At 38.7% G+C, this 19838-nt stretch overlaps 3 protein-coding genes across 5 annotated transcripts in view; all 3 read right to left on the bottom strand.

Moving 5' to 3' along the window:
• Positions 1–19838, bottom strand: part of LOC115750563 (protein FAR-RED ELONGATED HYPOCOTYL 3) — an 874908-nt gene that overhangs the window by 819918 nt on the left and 35152 nt on the right. The gene's annotated exons all lie outside the window — the stretch shown is intronic.
• LOC115750542 (acid phosphatase 1-like) overlaps positions 1–19838 on the bottom strand; it is a 39239-nt gene that overhangs the window by 17210 nt on the left and 2191 nt on the right. Inside the window, exons 1-4 of one of the 3 annotated variants that reach the window (XM_030687989.2) lie at positions 18280–18353; positions 17516–17928; positions 17211–17423; positions 15637–15832 (exon numbers count right to left, since the gene is read on the bottom strand). In XM_030687989.2, coding sequence (XP_030543849.1) covers positions 15655–15832; positions 17211–17423; positions 17516–17928; positions 18280–18327 — 852 coding nt within the window. In that variant the 5' untranslated portion in view covers positions 18328–18353 and the 3' untranslated portion in view covers positions 15637–15654. Of the gene's footprint in view, positions 1–15608; positions 15833–17210; positions 17424–17515; positions 17929–18279; positions 18354–19838 lie in introns of those variants that run through there. The other 2 variants (XM_030687988.2, XM_030687990.2) reach the window with 2 other exon arrangements.
• Positions 1–19838, bottom strand: part of LOC115750544 (acid phosphatase 1-like) — a 39198-nt gene that overhangs the window by 17180 nt on the left and 2180 nt on the right. The window lies entirely within an intron of this gene.

The raw sequence follows: 19838 nt of genomic DNA, 5'->3' as shown, positions 1-19838 counted from the left end.
TGTTTAGTATTTAGGAACTGAATTTGTAAACATGATGTGTTTCGGGTTTCAGTGTATGCGGTAACTTCATTCTTATTTCTTCATTATTTAGCTACAGCACTCTTTTCTTGTGAGTTTGTAAGATGGAGTGGATTAAGTATGTGGTCACCAACAAAAGAAGGCCACTAATTGCTAATGGTTGTGGCATTTTATCATCTGATTTTTTTCTGATTGTGCAGCTTTTGAAGGCAAGTGAAGCTGCTAAAGATGTTGAAAATGATGCTTACCTCATGCAAGGTGTACATCTCTAAAAGCTTAAACTGGTCTGCACTTGAGGCAACCGAACAAGCTGCTAAACTATTTCCAGAAGTAGCAGTGCTCAACAGGTTTGAAGATGAAATCTAAAATAATGGCGGACGGAATCGGGACTTGAGTTCAAAGTTGGTGATTTTCATGGATGAAAAAAAGTTCGGACCAGAATCATCATTGGATCAAAAGTTTGTGCTTTTTTTGAGACAAAAAAAATTTGGGCCAGAATCGTCATTAGATCTAAAGTTGGTGCTTTTTAGGGAATCAGCCCCTTTATAACTTGGTAACCAGTGGGGCTATTTATATCCCCAGGTCCGTTTACATCTCTTGACAGCCGTGATGAAATGTTTATTCAAAAAGCTACCAGAGACTTAGAAAGCCCCTGGAGATGCATTAGATGTTAGACTCGCTGATTTTCACCAGGTAGGAATCGTCCTTTGTGGGTTGACCTAATACGCTTGATATGGAATCTTGACCAGCTAATTGTTATCAGTCTGCCATTGCAGGAAGTTCATGATAGAGCCTTGTTCTACTACAAAACAAATTGAATTGATAGGTTTCCTTATACCATGAAATCGGACTTGAAATCTATGACAAAATAGGTTTCAGGTTTGAGAGCATGCAGAATAAGTTTTAGGTCCGAAAAATGAAAATTTTGTTTTATAGGATTTTAGGTTCCAGGTGGAACTGCTCACCCCTACTCACAACAAATAAGATGTCGCACACGCACGAACTCAATAGAGAAAAAAAACTCTTAATGTTCATTGATTCATCAAAGGAGAAGATATATTACATACAAAACCAAAACGACTAAATGCTGGAAAACGACAATCCACTAAATACAAAACCTCGTATCAGATAACTCCTAGAAGAGGAAATAACGTCTATTAAATGATAAAGATAAATAAAAATCTAATTGGATAATTATTAGAAATGAAAATGAGATGACCTAAGATATCAGAATATTATCTAAAATTCTAAAAATCCTAAAATTGATTTTAATAAAGAAAGGAAACATTAAATAGTAAAATGCTAAATCTTCCGACCAAAAAAAAATGCTAAATCTGTCAACAAAAAATTTAAAAACAACTTTTGAAGTGCTCCGCATTATGTGTTCCCAAGGCTTCATTGGCCTCTCCTAAGATATCTAAAAATAACATTTTATTTTTTTTGTTTTGCTATCGAAGTTATTAGGTCTTTGGATTTATGTCATCATTAAACATGAAGATGTACCTTATCATGAAGATATTTTGTGTTTCATGTCAACGTTATTTTTCATTCAATAGAAGTTTAAAACAAAGTATGGGATGATTCGGGTATCTTGGAAACCATGCAAAAAGACATTATAAGGTATGTTTCGGGTTTTAAAAATTCGGAATTGACATTAATAAGGTAGGTTTCAAGCAAGGTAGATACCCTACTCACCTCGAAACATGCAACACTCACATTATTGTATATATTTATGTTCTAGTTTGAGGCCCAAAATTTGGTCTTGCGCGGAATGCAAAGTAATAGAATATTCAAATTATTAAATAATGCATCTATCTAACGGATTAAATTTTTCTCAGGATTTGCTGTCGTGATTTCATAGAATCTTACATTAATTGAATTGTGAATAAACACGACCCTTTTACGTGCTAAAATCAAAGCAATCACATAGTGGATTTTTCTTTTATCCACTATCGATGAATCGGAAATGATTGTCAAGGGGTCTTAACTTTCGAATGCATCACATTCCACTTAACCAGGGCAATTCTATATATATATATATTGGTTTGGGAGGATCTAGGGGGGGCCAGCCAAAACTTATTAGGCGGCCCAAAAAGTGGGGAGGGAGTCAGCGACCAACACCCACGCCGACCAAAAGTGGAGAAACAGCCGTCACGTAGGGAGACCAATCACATACCTTTCCCGGCAACAATCAGCACCTGTTGGCTGACATGGACCAATCGGTGAAATCATGGCGCCACCTCATCGACTGCCTCCCTAACGAGGTTGGTGATCATGAAAAGTTGGGAAAATAACAATTCGATTTCATAAATGCCGACACAACAATTCATCACGCAAAAAAAGAATTAAATTTGATACTTTAAGAGATCACATTAAAATTTAAACTTTAAAGGAAAGTTCAATAGTGTTGTTTTTGCCCGTCATGTTCTTTAAGAACAAATTGCTGAACCATGCCGATTGATCGAGTTAATAAAACGATCAAAATCTGTGCCTTGAAAGAAGTGCGGTTCTCGAAACTTTATTTTCGGTAATCTTAGATTTGAATGTAACCTGTCACACCTCTCGAGTTACTTGTACTTCCACAGAGTAAATATTTATCTCTTGCCATCTCACCACCATCCAGTACAAATTTCTTTAGGTCAGACGATGATTGACGGGGATTGATGGCAATGCTCTATATTCTAAGCAAAAAAACTTGCACAAAACCCTAAAATCCATCTCCTTCACACCCACCCCACCCACACACAACCCAACCCCCTCTTTCTCTTCCTTTTTTTCTTCTCTCTCTTCACCTATGCTCATACGTCTCTACCGTGCGTTGGCTTTCCATGCTGTCTCGTCACTTCGCTTCTTGCCCCTCGCCGCTGTCGAGGCACAAAGGACACCAAGTTGCATCGGCAAGAGGATAGTGGCGGCAACGGTGCCGAGAATGGTGGGGTGGTTGTAAAAGAATCAGGACATGAGATTCTGAATTCGAAATTTTCTAAATCTTTACTTGCCTTCCCAATTAGGTAATTTTATGAAATAAGCTTAGCCCATTGTCCAGCTTACTCGTGAAATGAGTGTTAGAATAGTCAATTATTAAACAATGTAATTATTTAACAATTTAAATTTTTAGAATAATTGACAGTAATCCATCAAATCTCATAGTATGAGATGAAGTTGACCCGACGAAGGTTCAAGACAGTGACAAGTGCTAGTGATTAAAAAAAAAATGTCCAAAAAAGAAAACAAAACAACAGAAAATTTCAATCAGTCATGTTTAACATGTCGATTCATATTGCCATTTAAATTTAGAGAATCCGTGTCCACATAAAAGCACGGAATTCATTTGATCGTGTCTACATATTTCACGCTCCACTCATAACCCTCACGCTTCTAACCTTGTTTCGTAAGTACTAGATATTGGAATATGGTTTATACACTCCATCGATATAAAGACACAAGGACCGTCATAGGGCTTTTGTAGTTTGAATCTATATTTTGTTGAAAATTTGAGTTTAAGCCCATAAATAACTATTGTTATATACAATCTCTTTCGTTTATGATTGAGAATTATAATAAAGATATGAGAGGTGCTAATTATAGTGCAATCATCTTCTAGATATAGCTTTAGTTTAAGGGTGAACCATGATAAATTTTATATCTTGATTTTTCTTTCTCACCTTTTGCTCTTTATTTTTTTATTTTTTATTTTTTATTTTTTTGTGCCTAATCCTAACACTCGGTGCACGATGGAAAAAGGTTTTCATCGTAATGATACGTAAAACAGCGACAAGCGCTTTAAACTTTCCACCTCTAGTTCATGGAAATTGACCGATAGGGTTGGCCAATCAAGAGGTTAGAGTTCCATGTGGAGCACACGTAAGATGCATAAAAAGGGGGCGAGAGAGAGGAGGGAACGAGGCCACAAGTCAACTTCACGAGATCGTGACGATGACGACGAGGATGCTTGCGTTAGTGGGAAACGCATGTCACACTATAGAATAGTAAGCAAATTAACCATGTCATGTGGCCAAAGTATCACCATGGACCTAAAGTCATCTCAATACACTCTTTCCAGTTGGATCAAATATCAAAATCAATCTCAGCTTAAGAAAAAAACTCTACTTATTAAAATGACTCGGCTCATTCCACGTGATCACTCCTTCCCAAAAAGTGACTCAGTCCATCTTACATTCTATCAGATGTGTGAATCGATTAATCCTACCCCCTCTCGCCATCCGACCCATGTGAGATGGGTTCGGTCGTTGCACCAATATTATATTTTCATTGTCCAACTAATAAAAAGCATATTCAAGCATATCTTCTTCTTTTGGAAATCCAGGGGCATTAATGTAAAAATGAGAAAATTATCGAAAAATTATGAAGTTATTATAATTGTGTCAATTTAATGCTAAACCTTTTTTTTTTTGTCAATTAAATCATAAAACATTTTGCATTTGTACCAATTCAATCCATCTTATTAGCTTTGGCCGGCCGGTGCTAGTATGGACTCCGACACCGACGTGGCAATTTCTATTAAAATTTTTATGTTTTTTAAAATTATCTTTTCTTATCCTTTTTCCTTCTCCTTCTTCCTTTACCCGGTCACTGGATCGGTGACCGGCCACCTCGTCAGCCTCGCCTTCGCCCAGATTTGGTGAGGTCGACCTCGCCTATGGCTAATCACCAATTCGAGGCAAATGGAGCCTAAATCTATACGTGCGCGCATATTTTCATTTGCCGACAGTAGCACCGCCAGAGCTTCTCCATCCAATGATAATTTCGTGGGATGTTTGTGGGGAGGAATGTCAACTCAAAGGATTGGAAGAAAATGTTTCTTTTCATCCAATTTTTCAACAACGAGCACTTATGAGATCCGAAATTTTAATGCTGTTTTTTCTCCTTCTTTTTGCAAGAGTTGTCCAAATCAAGCAGCTTTTAGTGCTTCTTTTGCACCCACTTTAATGGATAGTGGCCTCTATTAGTCGAGCGGACAGCGACTGCCAGTACTTTCATTACACGAGATACCATTCGAAGCATGCATATAAGCATTGAGCAAAATCTTGGCATATAGAAACATTGTGGATGCCATTTTCCCCACCATTTGCTCGTTTTGATTCGCTTTCAATCATGCCGGATCTTGAATATATACATATATATACACACGCGCGCATCAAGAATTTTATAAATCAAGTGTACAATTTCGTGTTGCTATCTCAAATGCCACGGAAGCGTGTAGATGTGAATCTATAGTCATAAGCATAATGAGTTCATTTTGGGCTGTTGACATTCAAAATAATTCACTGCGGAAACACATGTTGCACACGTGAGGGGTTGATGCACGCTTGGATCACATGAGGATCGATGCACATACAAAGCACGTGAGAAGTCGTCACTCAAGTGGGATACATGAGGAGTTGATACACCTTATAGACACGTGAGGAATAGGCATTTCGATAGAGAATGAAGAAAGCCAATATATATTGAGGTGTGGTTCATACTCCCCTGCGATAGGAAAGGCACGTGGGTCCCGCTCCACATTGACATATAATACTCCCTTGCGACGGAAAGTCTCATTGGGGTGTAGTTCATCCAAATTGGGTGTGATAGCCAGAGTGCTATATTCTTGGCTAAAAATCCCGCTTTTCATGCAAGAATAAAACACATTGACATACAATATCACTTCATCCGAGAGAAAGTAGAATAGAAAGTTATAGTGCTGGAAAAAGTTGACACACAAGTGAATAGTATAGATTATTTGACGAAGAGGAGACAAGCCCGAACCAAGAAGTTTCATCATGGTCTATTGAGATGATCAAGGCTTCATTTGAAGTGGGAAGGTTTAAATCAATAGTATGATTCTAAACTCTATAGACCATCCGGTAATGAAGGGTAGCTACCAAAGAATTAAGAGTCTAAAGTGCTCCCGTGATCTGTATCCGAACTTTGAGAGCTAAAAGCGGGCTCGGATCAGCAAGAGCCATGTTGAAGTTTGGGAATAAGGTGACAAATACAATACCAGCGTTCAAGGTGGTTTGGACTGTACCAATACATGCACATTGGTAATCAAAGAAATGAGTATCCGGAAGAGCAATCCTTGCTACCACGGGTAACCCTTTTCGGCCATGGAAGGATAAAGCAAGATGAATAGCTCCAAAATGAAGATGATTAAAACCTTGTTGGGTCCATTGGAGTGGTAACTCCTGGGTATCTGAAGGCGCACAAACTATTCTTGTTGGGTGGCCAAGATATGATGCTGGTTAAACTTGGAGGATCGGACATATTCCTTCATGGCATAGGAGTATGTCCGATAAGGTGTTTTATGGATCCGATGGGGAAAAAGAAGAAGGTTTGGAAAAAGCAGAGTAGGGGTTTATGATGGGGAGTTGGGTTTCTAAAATCTTACTGTCTTCGAAATATGTTACATCGTAGAGATAGTCTATCTTAGAAACAATCGATTGACAAAGTTCGGGAGGAGGGGCTAACAAAACTTGAGATGTAAGCTATATTGGGGATGAAATATCAAAGGATTCCATAAGAGGTATGAATTCTTCTCTTATTTGCAGGTCCTAATTTAGAATCATAATCTTAACTTAGACTCGACGATAATGGCTCGATACCAATAAGGAAGCGGAGACAAGCCCGAACCAAGAAGCAAGTATGGTAATCCCGTATTAAGCCCCTTGGGCAATTTTGAGGGATCTACCTGTTAGCTTCTTAGACTCATTCTTGAAGCTCAACCTTAAGGATATAAAAAATTTCTGATCCACAGGTTCCACAAATGCATTTTGGGAAGGGGGTTCCAAGTGAATTTTACGACCTCTAGACTGGTCTGTGCAATTTGTGCTAGTGTGGGAAGAATGCATTGTAGTAGCAAGTGGAGAGCATATTGAACCAAATTGTACTGCTAAATTAACAAGAGGATTCTAAATATGAGGAACACTGCTCTGAAGAGAAGAGAAGAGAATTTAGTGACTCATGATTTTGGAAATCACATTAATATTTTTGAAGGCAAGCGTTGAACTTTGCAAGCTCTGCCGAGCATATTACATGAGGGGGCATTTTATAGGCAATTGTACATAGAGACGACAATACACTGTAAGCATTGGATACTCAAATAATTGAGATCCATATACAACTTGAGACATAACTTAACAACCCTTAACAACTTTTGACCACAAGCAATCAATTATTGAAATAAAAGACATATATAGTACATGCATGACTAGCGGGTTGATTAGACAAAGTTGACAACTCATTATGAAGGATAATAATTTGCATCATCGCTATCCGAGCTGTCAGGGCCATCTTTCTAACGCATGAAGGCTCTCCATAATTGTTCTTCTTCAAACTCAAATATTTTCTTGTCAAGTCTTTGGATCATCGGGAATGCCACTAGAACTGGACGGAACATCTCTTGAACTAGACGAAATATCTTGGCTAGGCATAATTGGCTATAAGAAATCATAGGGGTCTTGTGATAGTGGACCACCCCATGAGTCTTAAGAGCTTTGAGAATCCATTTCCATTGAGGGATCTGGTTGATTTCTTCGGAATTCTTCATGGGATTCAAAAGTGGTCGGATGTGTTATTGGTCTATCTAATGAATGATTGGTTGTATATGGCTAAATCTCTGAAGGAATGACTTTGTTCTCCTAGCATAGGATTCTTTGGAGTTCTTTATACTCATGCTGGATCTGAAAAATTGATCTTGGAAAAGTTTGATGAATTCGAGCAACTTGTTCATGGATATCGGGCTTGAAAGTTGAAATACTAACTTGAGCTGCGACTATCCGTCTATCACCCGAAAGACTTATGAAAAATCATGGCTCGTAAAAAACCACAATTGTGTGTCTCTCTGATTCTGGTCTGCCATTTCGCCATTGCATTCCGGACAAATCTCTCCATGTTTGGAGTGGTTGAAACCATGTGAGCATACCCATCATATGTTTCTAGTTATGAGTTATGTAATCTCTAAAAAGTGCTTGAGATAAAACCTTAACAATCTTATTTGTGGGAAATTCTATGGCAACATGATAAAGATTAAACATGTACCATAACATCCACTTAAGTTCTTCTAGAAATTCAACATCCGGGAGACCATTGCAAAGGGATGGATAAAGGGATAATCGTAATTAAGACCTAGTCTTAACATTAAACCATCATAATCTCTAAAGATTTGATAGTGGTAATGCCAAAATCTGGAGGAGAGGTTTGCAGTGAACTAATTGTATTGGATTTGATAAGGGACATCGGGAGGATATTGGTGTGACGGCCATTGGTGTTCTCTCATATTAACAATACGGAAGGTGTTGTCTCAAGCTTGTTTTCTTACATACATGTTACTAGAGGAAGTTGGTTTTTGGATCTGGAAAGAAAATCTGCAAGGACATTTTTCTTTCCGGAAATGTGTTTGGCTTTAAAAGAGTATTTGGAAAATCATTCAGCCCATCTCAAAAGCTGAGGGTGAGGAATTTGTTTCTGTTTAAACTTCAGCATTTGAGAGAAAGAGGACATATCTATTTCCACAAGAAAGTGGTGGCCAATAAGATGGAATTCAAACTTTTTTATTCCATTTTTTACTGCTAAAATCTCTTTGAAAGTGGAAGAATAATGCATTTCTGCATTAATGAATCGGCCGCTCTTGTAAGCGCAGATTTTACGCTTACCATCTAATTCTTCAAGGAGGATAGCTGCCTAGTATTTGTCACCGGCATCAATTTGCAATATTCTTTGCTTGTAGAAGGAATTTGCAAAGGGGGAAAGGTTACGAAGGATCTCCTTGAGATATTTGATTGTCATAGTCTACTTGGGTCCCCATGGTGGTGCATTCTTCTTCAGCATTTTGTGAAAAGGGTGCAATACCTTTGAGACTTTAGGGACAAAATCTCTAAGGTAATTGACAATACCAAGACAAGCCTGCACTTGGTTGACCGTAAGATTATCATCTGGAAACTTTTGTAAAACTTCTGCAACATGAGGTCCCGGGCAATAAGTTCCATCTTTAAGATGCATGCCAAGAAATTCAATTTCTTTCTAGGCAATGATCATCTTCTTTTGAGAGAGCATGATACCATATGTTTTAACAATTTCAGCGAACCGGGTGAGGAATTTACGGTGGGATTCCTCATCAATCGAGTAAATGAGAATATCATCAATGTAAATCTGGGCATTGGGCAGGATGGGCTAAAAAACTCTGCACTTAACCTTTTAAAACAATGAGGGGGCTATTTTTAGTCCAAAAGGAAGGACTTTCCACTAGTAATGCTGATTTGGGATGCAAAAACTAGCTTTAGGTTTATCTTTTGGGCTAATTCCCAATTGTCAAAAACCTACTTTAAGATCAAACTTGGAATAGATCTTAGCTTGAGCAAGGCTAGAAAACAAGGAGTTTTTATGAGGTAGTGGAAACTTATCATCCTGAAGGAATTGATTCAGAGGCTGGTAATCTATGACAAGCCGAAGTTTTCCACGATTTTGCTCTGCTCTTTTATTGACATAAAAGGCTTCACAAGCCCATTGTGAGTACGATGGCTCAATGAATCCTTGAGAGAGTAACTCAGAGCATTCTTTCTAGGCAAGAGCAAGATGTTCAGGATTCATTCTAGAATAATTGGCCTTAGTGGGATTGATACCCTCATTTTTCTTGAATGGAAGGTGGACAAAGAAGTCTAAATTTGTCCAAAGGGGATGGGGACAGTTTTGAGAAAACTGGAAATGAGAATCTGCACAATAGGATGGGAGAGATTGTGTGATTGGATCAAGGATTTCAAGCTGTATGATAAAGAGTATTTCAATGTCCACAAACTCCTTGAAGTGATCTTTAAACTAAAGTCCATCGGGAACAATTTTGAGTTGTGAAAGTTGGGCTGAATTGTCCCAACCTATAAAAAGATCTTTATCATGGGATGGGCATCCAAGGATTTTGGTAGTGTTGAACACCGAGGAAAAATTTGAAGGGTGACTAGTTTATTGCGGACCTTTGTGGCAAAAGTGTTACCGGAAGTAGAGATGAAATACCTTGTATAAGGCATCCAGAATTCTTCTGGAAGGACTTTGATATCCATGAGGGATGCAACAGCACCGGTATCTATTAGTGCAATCACTTGGATGGGTTTCTCTCGTTCAAGGAGGAAGATCTAGAATGGGACATATGGGGAATGAAAAACAGAGGTCTTAATATAGAGAGAGTCCGAGATCAAGTTTGGGAAAACAACGAAAATGTCTCCTGGGGATTCATCAAAATCAGAAGAATAAGCTTTTATAGTATAAAGGGTTTCAAATGAGGGTTCATCTTTAACGGAGAAGACTGATTCAATATCTTTATCGCTGAGAGAGATCCCAGTGCTCTAGGTTATCTTCTGAATTATATAGTTTCCTTGACGCTTTGTCTGTGGACAATTTTTTGCAAAGTGTCCCTTTCATTACGAGATATAACATCTGTCTAACTTGGGCTTTCTTTTGTTCTTGGAAGAACGGGACTTCTTACGTAGAAATCTCCATTTGCCTTTGCCTTTCCCTTTTCTTCTTGCAAAGGAGAATTTCTTGAAATGATGCTTCTTTTTGTGACCCGAACAGGATGGATCACTACAGTCCTTCGGACATTTAATCTTCAAATAAGATTTGTCACAATTCTTATCAAAATTGCAATTTTTTTCAACAAACTTCTTGAAGAGTTGCTTTCTATGGCACATCTCCTCTATGGCTAAATGGACTGCTTGCTGAATTTCTCCAAATGTGGCCTCTTCAAGTGTCTTCTTTTGGGCTTACAGAATCTTTTCTACTTCTTCCGTAATTTCTTTGGGTATGAAAGCTATGAAAATAGGTTTAAGATGTATGTCTGCTCCAAGGTGATAAAAAAGTTTGATCATCTCACGAAAGTGACGATCAAGGTCTTTTTTGGAGGTTGAATAACATTTGCGCCAAAGAATTCTTTCTTTTTGAGTTCTTTGGTGTTTTCGGGTTGGCCAATAAAGTATAGATGCATGACATGAATGGCTTGGGAAAAATTCGTTGTCAAATGGATAATTTGGTCTTGCTCATATGCTGAATTCCACCAATCTCTTAATGACCCCGTAAGTCTCTTGGTAAACTCAAAGAGTACTTCATAAGTATTGTGCTCCTTTAAGTTTCTAGTAGTCATCCAAGCATGAAACTCTTGGAGTTTATCGGGCCATTTATAGAATGGCATGTCATCAAAGGTAAAAAAAAATGTCTTGGAAGAAGTTGAAGAAAGTGTGTATTCTGATGGCATAGTAACATATGGTTCTGCCATATCTTCTTCTTTAGGTTCTATGGGGTCTGCCATCATGATCTCAATAGGAGATGACTTGTCGGGTGGAATTTGGTCGGATGAGGAAGAGGAACAAGACTCAGAGATATCCAAAGGATCCAAATTTGGATATGAATCTGATGATTCATTTGCGGGATCAGTTGGATTGACTACAGATATAGAAGGAATTTGGTTTCTAAGAAATCCTTGCAAAGGGTTAGTCACCATGTATGAATGGGTCCGATGAGAAGGAGAATCAGGTGGTGAATCTTTTGGTTTGGGAGGAGGCTGAAAGAGGTGGAGGAAACTTTCTTTTTTCTCTAGATTTTTCTTTTTCAATCTCTTGTAACTTCGCTCTAAGGGCCAGAACATTGGTCTTAGGCGATGGTGGTGCGCTAGCAAGAGCAGCAGCAAAGGAAGAAGAAGATCCCGAGAATTTGGTTGAAGATCCTAGAACAGAACAAAATGGATAGAGTTATGGAAAGAAAGGGGTTGGTTGTGAAAAACTAGAATGAAGAGGATGTTCCAGATGAGCTTTCTGTTCTTCTAGTAGCTTAATCTACTTCTTCAGCTTTTCAATCTCCAGTGTTTGATCTTCCAAATAATGATGTGGGATTTGCTGGGTTTCAAACATATAGAGCCTTTTCTGGAAGTCTTCAAGCATCTTCCTTATCAAAGTTGTGGACTAATCTACCTGTTCAACAAGAGTAGATACCTTGTCGAGTGCAACATTCTGAGCTAGGATATTTTCGAGTCGCCAATTTAGGACCGTCTCTACCGAAGTTGGGCCTTTCCTTCCGCCATATGTATCAACATCATAAGGAGCACACCTTGGGTGCATGGTAATATCTTTGTTGTGGGTCTGAAAATTTCTCCAACGGAGGAAACCGAAGGAGAGAGGAACTGGACTTAGAACTCATATGCTGAAGTGGAGGAAATTCTTCGGGTTGAAACATATAAATGCTTGGTAAAATAGGAGGTAGTGCTGTTTTAGGGGCACATGTATGTGGCTTAGGAAGATCAATTGGGCAAGCTGAGTTTTTCTTTACCCATTTCTAAATTGGCTTGTAAAAAAAAAGATGTGATGAGTTTCTTTGGTGGTGGTGGTGGTGGTGGTGGTGGTGGAGGTGCTGGTTCTTCCGGTGCACAAGATGGTGGTACGTAAAACTGGGGAGGTTTAGGTGTACCACATTGGACCATAAACTGCCATCTTCCACCGTCTTTGCCAAGAGGTCCGACAGTAGGATCACCGTCAAGATATCTTTGGTATAAAGAATCTCTTTTCTTCTTCTTCTTTTTGGAAGAAGGCATGTCTTCTTCATCTTCATGACTAGTGCAAGTAGAACATACACAATCAACATCCTAAAAAAGTGTCCAGAGGGATCCTTGTAATAATGTATAGGTTGGCCATTTGAATCAAAGGACTGGACAAATTCTTTAGGATTTGGACATTCCATGCTAACCATTTTAGCAGGGCACAGAGTAAAGCACAAAATAGTTGGAAAAGAGGGGAATGAAGAAGTGGAATCTTCTTTTTCTCTGGCAAATTTGATGGTGACAGTGCCGTCTTTCTTTTTTGTGAACTGAGGTTCAGAAGACTAAACAAGTCGAGAGTTATGGTGAAGCTTTTCATAGTTGGTTACCCAACTGTCTGGGAGGAGTATGAATGGTGTACAACCGAGTTGGTTCTAAATAAGCATGGAAAGTATTCACCAAGTGGCAGAATGTTGACGTATGGTTCATACTCCCCTACCACAGGAAAGCACCTGGGTCCCAAGGGGGTAGCACCCCCTAGACACTAAAGGGCTTTTACGATTTAAGCCCATAATATTTCATTAGTAGTTTGGGCTTGGGCTCACGAATAGCTACTGCTATATATACTCTTTTTTTCTTGTAATTGAGTGATATAACGAGAGATGGGATGTGCTAATATAGTGAAATCTTCTACTTGGACGTAGTCCTAGTTTAAGGATGAACCAGGATAAAATCTTGTATCTCAATTTTTCTCTTTCTCGTTTATTTTACTTTGCTACGATTATGCGTCAATTCTAACAATGTAGAACACGTGATTGTATAGATCAATGAGGTCATTAAACCGTTTTGGTAATTTGAGCACCAGTAAGAGATAATCCCGCCAAGTTCAAGACCTTTTCAAGAGCTCCAAAAAAATGAAGATTCTCCTCTTGAATTCAATGGTGAGAAGAAAATTTTAAAACAGATAGAATCAAAATGAGTCTTGAGAACAAGTCCAAAGACCCGCGAAGTACGGAGAACATGGGCAGACCCTCACGATCTAAAGAAGAATGTCGCATCGACAATGACTGGGATTTTGAACTTCAAGCCTCAAGAAACGGAGGACGTGGGCATGACCGCCCTTAGTAAAAAGATCGGATGATGGCACCAACATCATCGGTTATTTGGAGTTGAATAACTACTCAAAGACCAAGTCAAAAGGATTTGAACAAAGAACGCGACAACTTTTGGCGTGTAAAAGATGCAACCTTTGGAAGGCTGTTACCACTCCAACCATTATAAATACCACTAGACAAGAATAAAAACCCCACCTCCCGAGCAAATTGACAAATTTGTCTCATCTTTATCACATTACATTTACTTTTCTTAGCCATAACTTTCATATTTTCATCATCGAGTCAAACTCCGGCGTTTATCTTTATTCTAGATGCGGTGCCATCGAGTCAAACTCCGGTGCATTATCGAAGCGTGTTCAAGGCATTGTCATCAAGTCAAACTCTGACATTATTTTGGATGCGTTGGTTTGTTGTTCTTTTGAAGAAATTGTACCTGCTAAGCCATCCCATCAAGTCAAACTCTTGTTTGGTTTAAACGCCTTTGTACTAGTAAGTCAGGCCTTTCCTTGTCCGAAACACATTGAAGATTGTGATTCTTTCATGTGAAGGTTAGAGTTCCATTCTCCCTACTTTTGCGACACTACTTTTCTCTATGTATTTTTCAGCGGATCCATAGTTGAGCATGCTTTGTATACTAAAGAGATAAAAGACTTCAAGGAGGGATTTTATCCTTGATGTGGTCCCGTGTGCTCCAGTGCTTCAGCTTTTCTTTGAAAGAACAGGAATCTTTAAAGTTTCTTCTCTTTTATAGAAGACTCATTTTCGGGATAAGTCCCTGGACTAATGTCATGCTGACAAACAACTAGGAGATGCCTGTGTGCTTTTGAGATGATGAACATAAGAAAAATAACGGATTGCTATTAAATAAAGTTAGCATGAAGATAGTGTGGCTACATTCCCTTCACCTGTTCAATTTTATGCTGCTCTTAATAGTAAGTGTTTGTAGGAAATCTTGCTCAACCCTTTGCTAGTTTCTACTCTATGGGGAGTCCGCTTGAAGTGACTAGGTTCTAGATTCACCGATCCCCGACTACGGGTATTTCTAATGTTTTCGGGTTGTCCATGGACTACTGTTTAGCTATTGTTCATGTGCTTCACTTTATGTGTCATTAGGGCAACTATACAGTTAACATCTAATGATTTTCCTCAGTAAATGATAGCCTTTTAACTATTAAAGACAACCCATTGAACGATAAATCTAAACAAGTACATTCCTTTTGCCTTTTTTGGTTCCATGTGGGACCTGCTTTATTCATAGTTATAGTTTTTCTGGCTTCTTAAGAAATCTCCATTGTTTACGGAGGCAGTTATGACCTATTTTTCTTTGTGAGGGACCTCCACTTTGTGCTCTTGGGGATCTTCCCCTTCGCCCTACTCTCGCTTGAAATCAAACCATGCAGCGACTTAGATTTTATTAGATCGTTAGAACACTTAGCTTGGAAGAACGCTTAAGCTAAACCTTTCCAGATTGTCGTTGGAACATCTAAACTAAGCCTTTTCCAATGATCGTTGTTGGATTAAGAAGCTCTTGGGGAGAGAATGCTTTGTATTGCAAGTGTTGGATGATCCAAATGAGGGAGAGAGTTCCCCTATTATACAAAAAGCCTATTGATGACTACCATTGATTGACTCTAAATCTAATGGTTGATCTTTCATCTCCCATCTAATAACTATTGACATATTTTTTATAAGAACGCCCTAAAATATGGTATATTTACCATATCGCCCCCTAAGAATATTCTAGATAACTCAAGAAAATCCTATAGGCCAAGATAGTTCAACTATTTTCCATGAGATTATTTTAACAAGGAGTTCCTAGTAGCTAAATAAAGCACTTCAATCATAAAATATAAAAAATAAAAATCATGATTCATGAGGCACAAGAGGACGTAGAACTTTCCATAATCTTTATTTCTCTTTCTCAATTATTTTCTCGTTGTCATTCGAAAACACTTTTGGTTGATTTACAATTATCTTTTTTTTTATGGGAATAATCGGTTCGTATTGTTCTCAAGGAACAAAGTACATGGGATTAGGAATCTTAAATGTCCGGTTGCCCACGGATTGACCCTGAAGGTCACTCCATTGATCCCCAATGTTCCCCCAGATTCTGTACCCTTCTTCCACCAATTGCCTCCTTATGTCTGATTTGAATATTATTGCACTTTGTCCTTTATAAGCCGGGGTCCTGCATGAAAATAAAAAAGATCCAAAAAGAATTTATCAAGATTATTATATTTCTTTTTATAGAGGGACACACAATGTAGAATAAGCAATGAGTTATGTCTCAGTAAAATAAAAGATTAAAAAAAATTGAACACTGGACCTAAGTCATGCAGGATATAGCCAAGATGATACCAATTTATGAATTTATAATGTCATGCATTTGCCACGTAAGTGTGACGTGGAGCGCCTATATAATAGTGTAATTATCTACGTGTATTCCCCATCACAAAAGTAATATATTGTCCACCATCCATAGTGTCCTTAAGATGAATTGTGTGCTAGCTAATTACAGCATTTCTATATGTAATACACTCGACTATCCATAATACAGTTTCATATCAGAAGTCATTGATCAACACGTGTCTCCTACCACAGAAACGTTCTTACATGGACAGGGTTCCGACTCATCGGAGGAGACTCCTCACAGTCACTGTTCATTGACTATAAGAGTTTATGATATAATTGGACCTCAGAAATGATGTGGCAACAACATAATCTATTGGTGTAGTAATTGGTCAACATATTGTGGATGTGGTTTTCAACAAATCCGGAATATAATATTGCTTCGAAGGATGACACGGATCGTGGTTTTGGAGGGGCTTGATAAAAAGCAAATCAAACTTAGGGTTTTTTTTTCGAGATTATGTCATAAAATAACCAAAAAAAAAAAAACAAATTTATATCATATTCTTACGGGGGTTAGTCTCCATGAATTAACTAAACTTGGTTATTAGAAATCAAGAACTCCATCGATATCTTTCTGTTTTTCCGGCTCTGAAAATGTCTGACTTTGTGGGCACGAAAATCCAAATTGGCCGACGACGTATTGACTCGAGAAGAACCCATTAAGCGGGTGCCATGAATAATTAGATTTGAAATCTGAGGGCACGACGATAGAGTCATTGCCAATTTGCCACCGAATCACGTTGCAACATCCTAGCAAAAGAAGTTGAGAGATAGAGACTAAGGATGAGTAAGAGGGAAACCGTCCGGATTGGATCGGATCGGACCAAACCGAACCAACCAGTTTAGCCCAGTTTCTAATTTCACAAAATTGAAACTGCTAATTTTCGATCTGGTTCCCAATTCTAGAAGAAAACTAGACAGCTCGGATGATTATTTTTAACTTATTTATTTTTTATTTATTAAATGTAAATACCTAATAATTCATGAGTTATTTTTTATTTCTTAAATATAAATCCAATCTTAATTAATATATTAAAATTAAAGTCCGTGTTACTCACCCCTACTAATAACCCATCGGTTTCATTGAACAGCCCGAGAATTGGACCGAACGGAGAACTGATCACCCCTAATAGAGACAAAAATGATTCAATTACCTCATAATCAGACGTTCATAGCCTAAAAATCCCTGATTAATCAAATTGTTAAAAGTGGCAAGTCCAAGAGTCTCTTGGTCCCTTCCAGTGAGCAAGATGACCTTGAATCTATCCTTGACCAGCTTCTGAAACAGCCGCAGCACCGCCGGTATCGCTGGGCACTCCCCTCGTACCGCCCATGCCTTAAACCCCGCTGCGTCGAAGGGGTCGCATCTACGATTAAAAAAAAAAGGTATATCACATGATTCACATTTACCCTAGAACAAGCTTCAAGACAAAATTATCTATATGTACATTATACGTACCCATATCTCTTTCCCTTGTAGTAAAACATATTTGAAATGCAAGTGTCATCGATGTCCAAGACCCAAGCGTCCATTCCGTCATCGGACACAGCGATCCCATCGGCGTAAGCCATGATCTGGTCGGCAATCAGGTTGAGGTCCTGGTTGTACTGGCCCCCGGTCATGTAGGACTTGACGTGGCGCTGGCACTGAGGCGGGACCGTGCGCCACGCACGTACGTTGTTTGCCTCCACCGCGAGCCTCCAGCTCAAGCAGTAGCCATTGCTGCCTTCCGCCACTGCCGCGGGCGCGTTGCTCGCCCTCCATCTGCAATTCAGCTTGCCGAACGTTGTTTTGGGAAAGATGGCCAAGACCACCAGGACAAGTAGCTCCTGTACTCGATGCGCCATGGTTCTTATCATGTGAGCTTGATCCTATCACCAAATATACACAACATCATGATCAGTCTTTTTCTTTTTTTTCTTTTTTTTTTGGTCGAACATCATGATCAGTTGAAGAAGTGCAAAAGATACAAATATAGATACTTCCTCCAATTTCTGTGTCACTTCGAAAGTCAATTTAATCTCGATATTTAAGAAATCGGCAATGTAACCACTGCAGTTTGGTTGCTTGAAACAAATTTGCGCATCGAGACACGAACAAGTATCTAGTGCGACAAACATTCATAAACCGACACGGAATTATAGCTGGAGTGAGTATTTGGCTACATCACATAATTTCATGTGGCGAAAAAAAGGAAGGCAGCTCGGCATCGTCGATCTTACAAGGATCGAAAACCTGGATCTCAAACCGGAAGCGAGACCGGCGATCATGTGCGTGTCCGAGAGAGAGAGAGAGAGAAAAGAAGGGAGGGGGATTGCTGAAAATGTGAAATGACAGAACGGGTGATATTTGAAATGGCGAAGGGGGGTATCTATACACGTCTTAGCCAAAGAGGATTTGATTGATGTCCAATACATCGATGATGATGATGCAGGCTAATGTTCGTTATGACGCCAGGAATAAGTTTGGACTTTCAAAAACGATGGCCGTTTCGGAGAAACAGTGAAGAAACCGCAATCGCGACCCACGTGATGGACATTGGTATCCAGCAGTCCATTGGTGTGTATGATACTCGATGTTCCTGCCCTAAGTTTGAGACGAAACTCGCCTGCTAAATCTCCATCATTTGTTGACTTCTGCCATCTCCGTGGTGGTCCGGACGCCTTGCAGAGCTCATCGTCAGGGATGCTAGATCAAGTTCTCCTACAGTCGGGGTCGAGTTCGGTTCCTTAACTGCGTCTCTATGGGAGTTGCGAACGAAGAAGAGAGAAATTAGGGAGAGTCATGAACGGTACTAGGGTCATCTAGAATTGATTAGATTTTGGAAGAGAAAAATTAAAAGCTTTCATTTTATCTAGCATTTTCGTTGTACAAACTACAAAATTGAATCTTTAACAATAAAAGTACTACCAAATGTGAATGCTAAACTATTATTTATAACGTATATTATTTTAGTAGATTATTTATAAGATTGATAGTGCATATACTCATTAAAAATATGCCATGGATGGGTTGGGCCGGGGCTTGGGCTTAGAAAACTTCTACCCCGAGCCCAGCCCCTAATCAGGTATGGTGGATGGGTAGAGTTCACATAGGGATGGGCACGGAGAGTGGCTCCGCCTTCCGGCGAAGCCCCGACTTGAACGAAGCGGATTTTCCCCCATGAGAAAAGGATGAACGAGATTCTAGGTGGCGGAGGCGGAGGCAATAATATGTCCTCACTGCCCTGTTTATTAAATTTTTGAAAGATAGAAATATTTTGTATATTTGTATAATTTCTTATATATGGCCATTGTCAATAAAATCTTCAAATATCGATCAGAAATAATATTGATGGTAATCAGAAATAATATGCTAAAAAGTAAATTATCAATATAACTCATTGTATCAAAGTTATCCGGTTAGAGTTACAAAGTTTCCTAATTAATGTATATAAAACTTTTATTATGTGAATAATTTTTTATTGAACTTAAGATTATTTGATGTATCATTCTATCATCAGCACTCCAAGGATGAAATTAATCTATCTATACAGCTAATTTATTTATTTCTATATTACAGTTAAACTCAAAGAAACAAATTAACAATATTATCAAAATAGCTTGAAAATAAATTTAAACAATATAAGCCAAATAAAAGGTATAGCTACTTGATAATCACCTCCTTCTATAGTTAACTTACGTGGGAGAAAAAGAACCTGTCAAAAGTAAACTCTTTGTCTATCCATTGCGATAGACTCAATGTGCAAAATTCATCCGTCTACTTGACTGCTAATGATAAA

The sequence above is a fragment of the Rhodamnia argentea genome, chromosome 10 (genome assembly GCF_020921035.1).
Source record: "Rhodamnia argentea isolate NSW1041297 chromosome 10, ASM2092103v1, whole genome shotgun sequence".
Classification (NCBI taxonomy): domain Eukaryota; kingdom Viridiplantae; phylum Streptophyta; class Magnoliopsida; order Myrtales; family Myrtaceae; genus Rhodamnia; species Rhodamnia argentea.
This window is presented reverse-complemented; position numbering and strand designations above follow the sequence as displayed.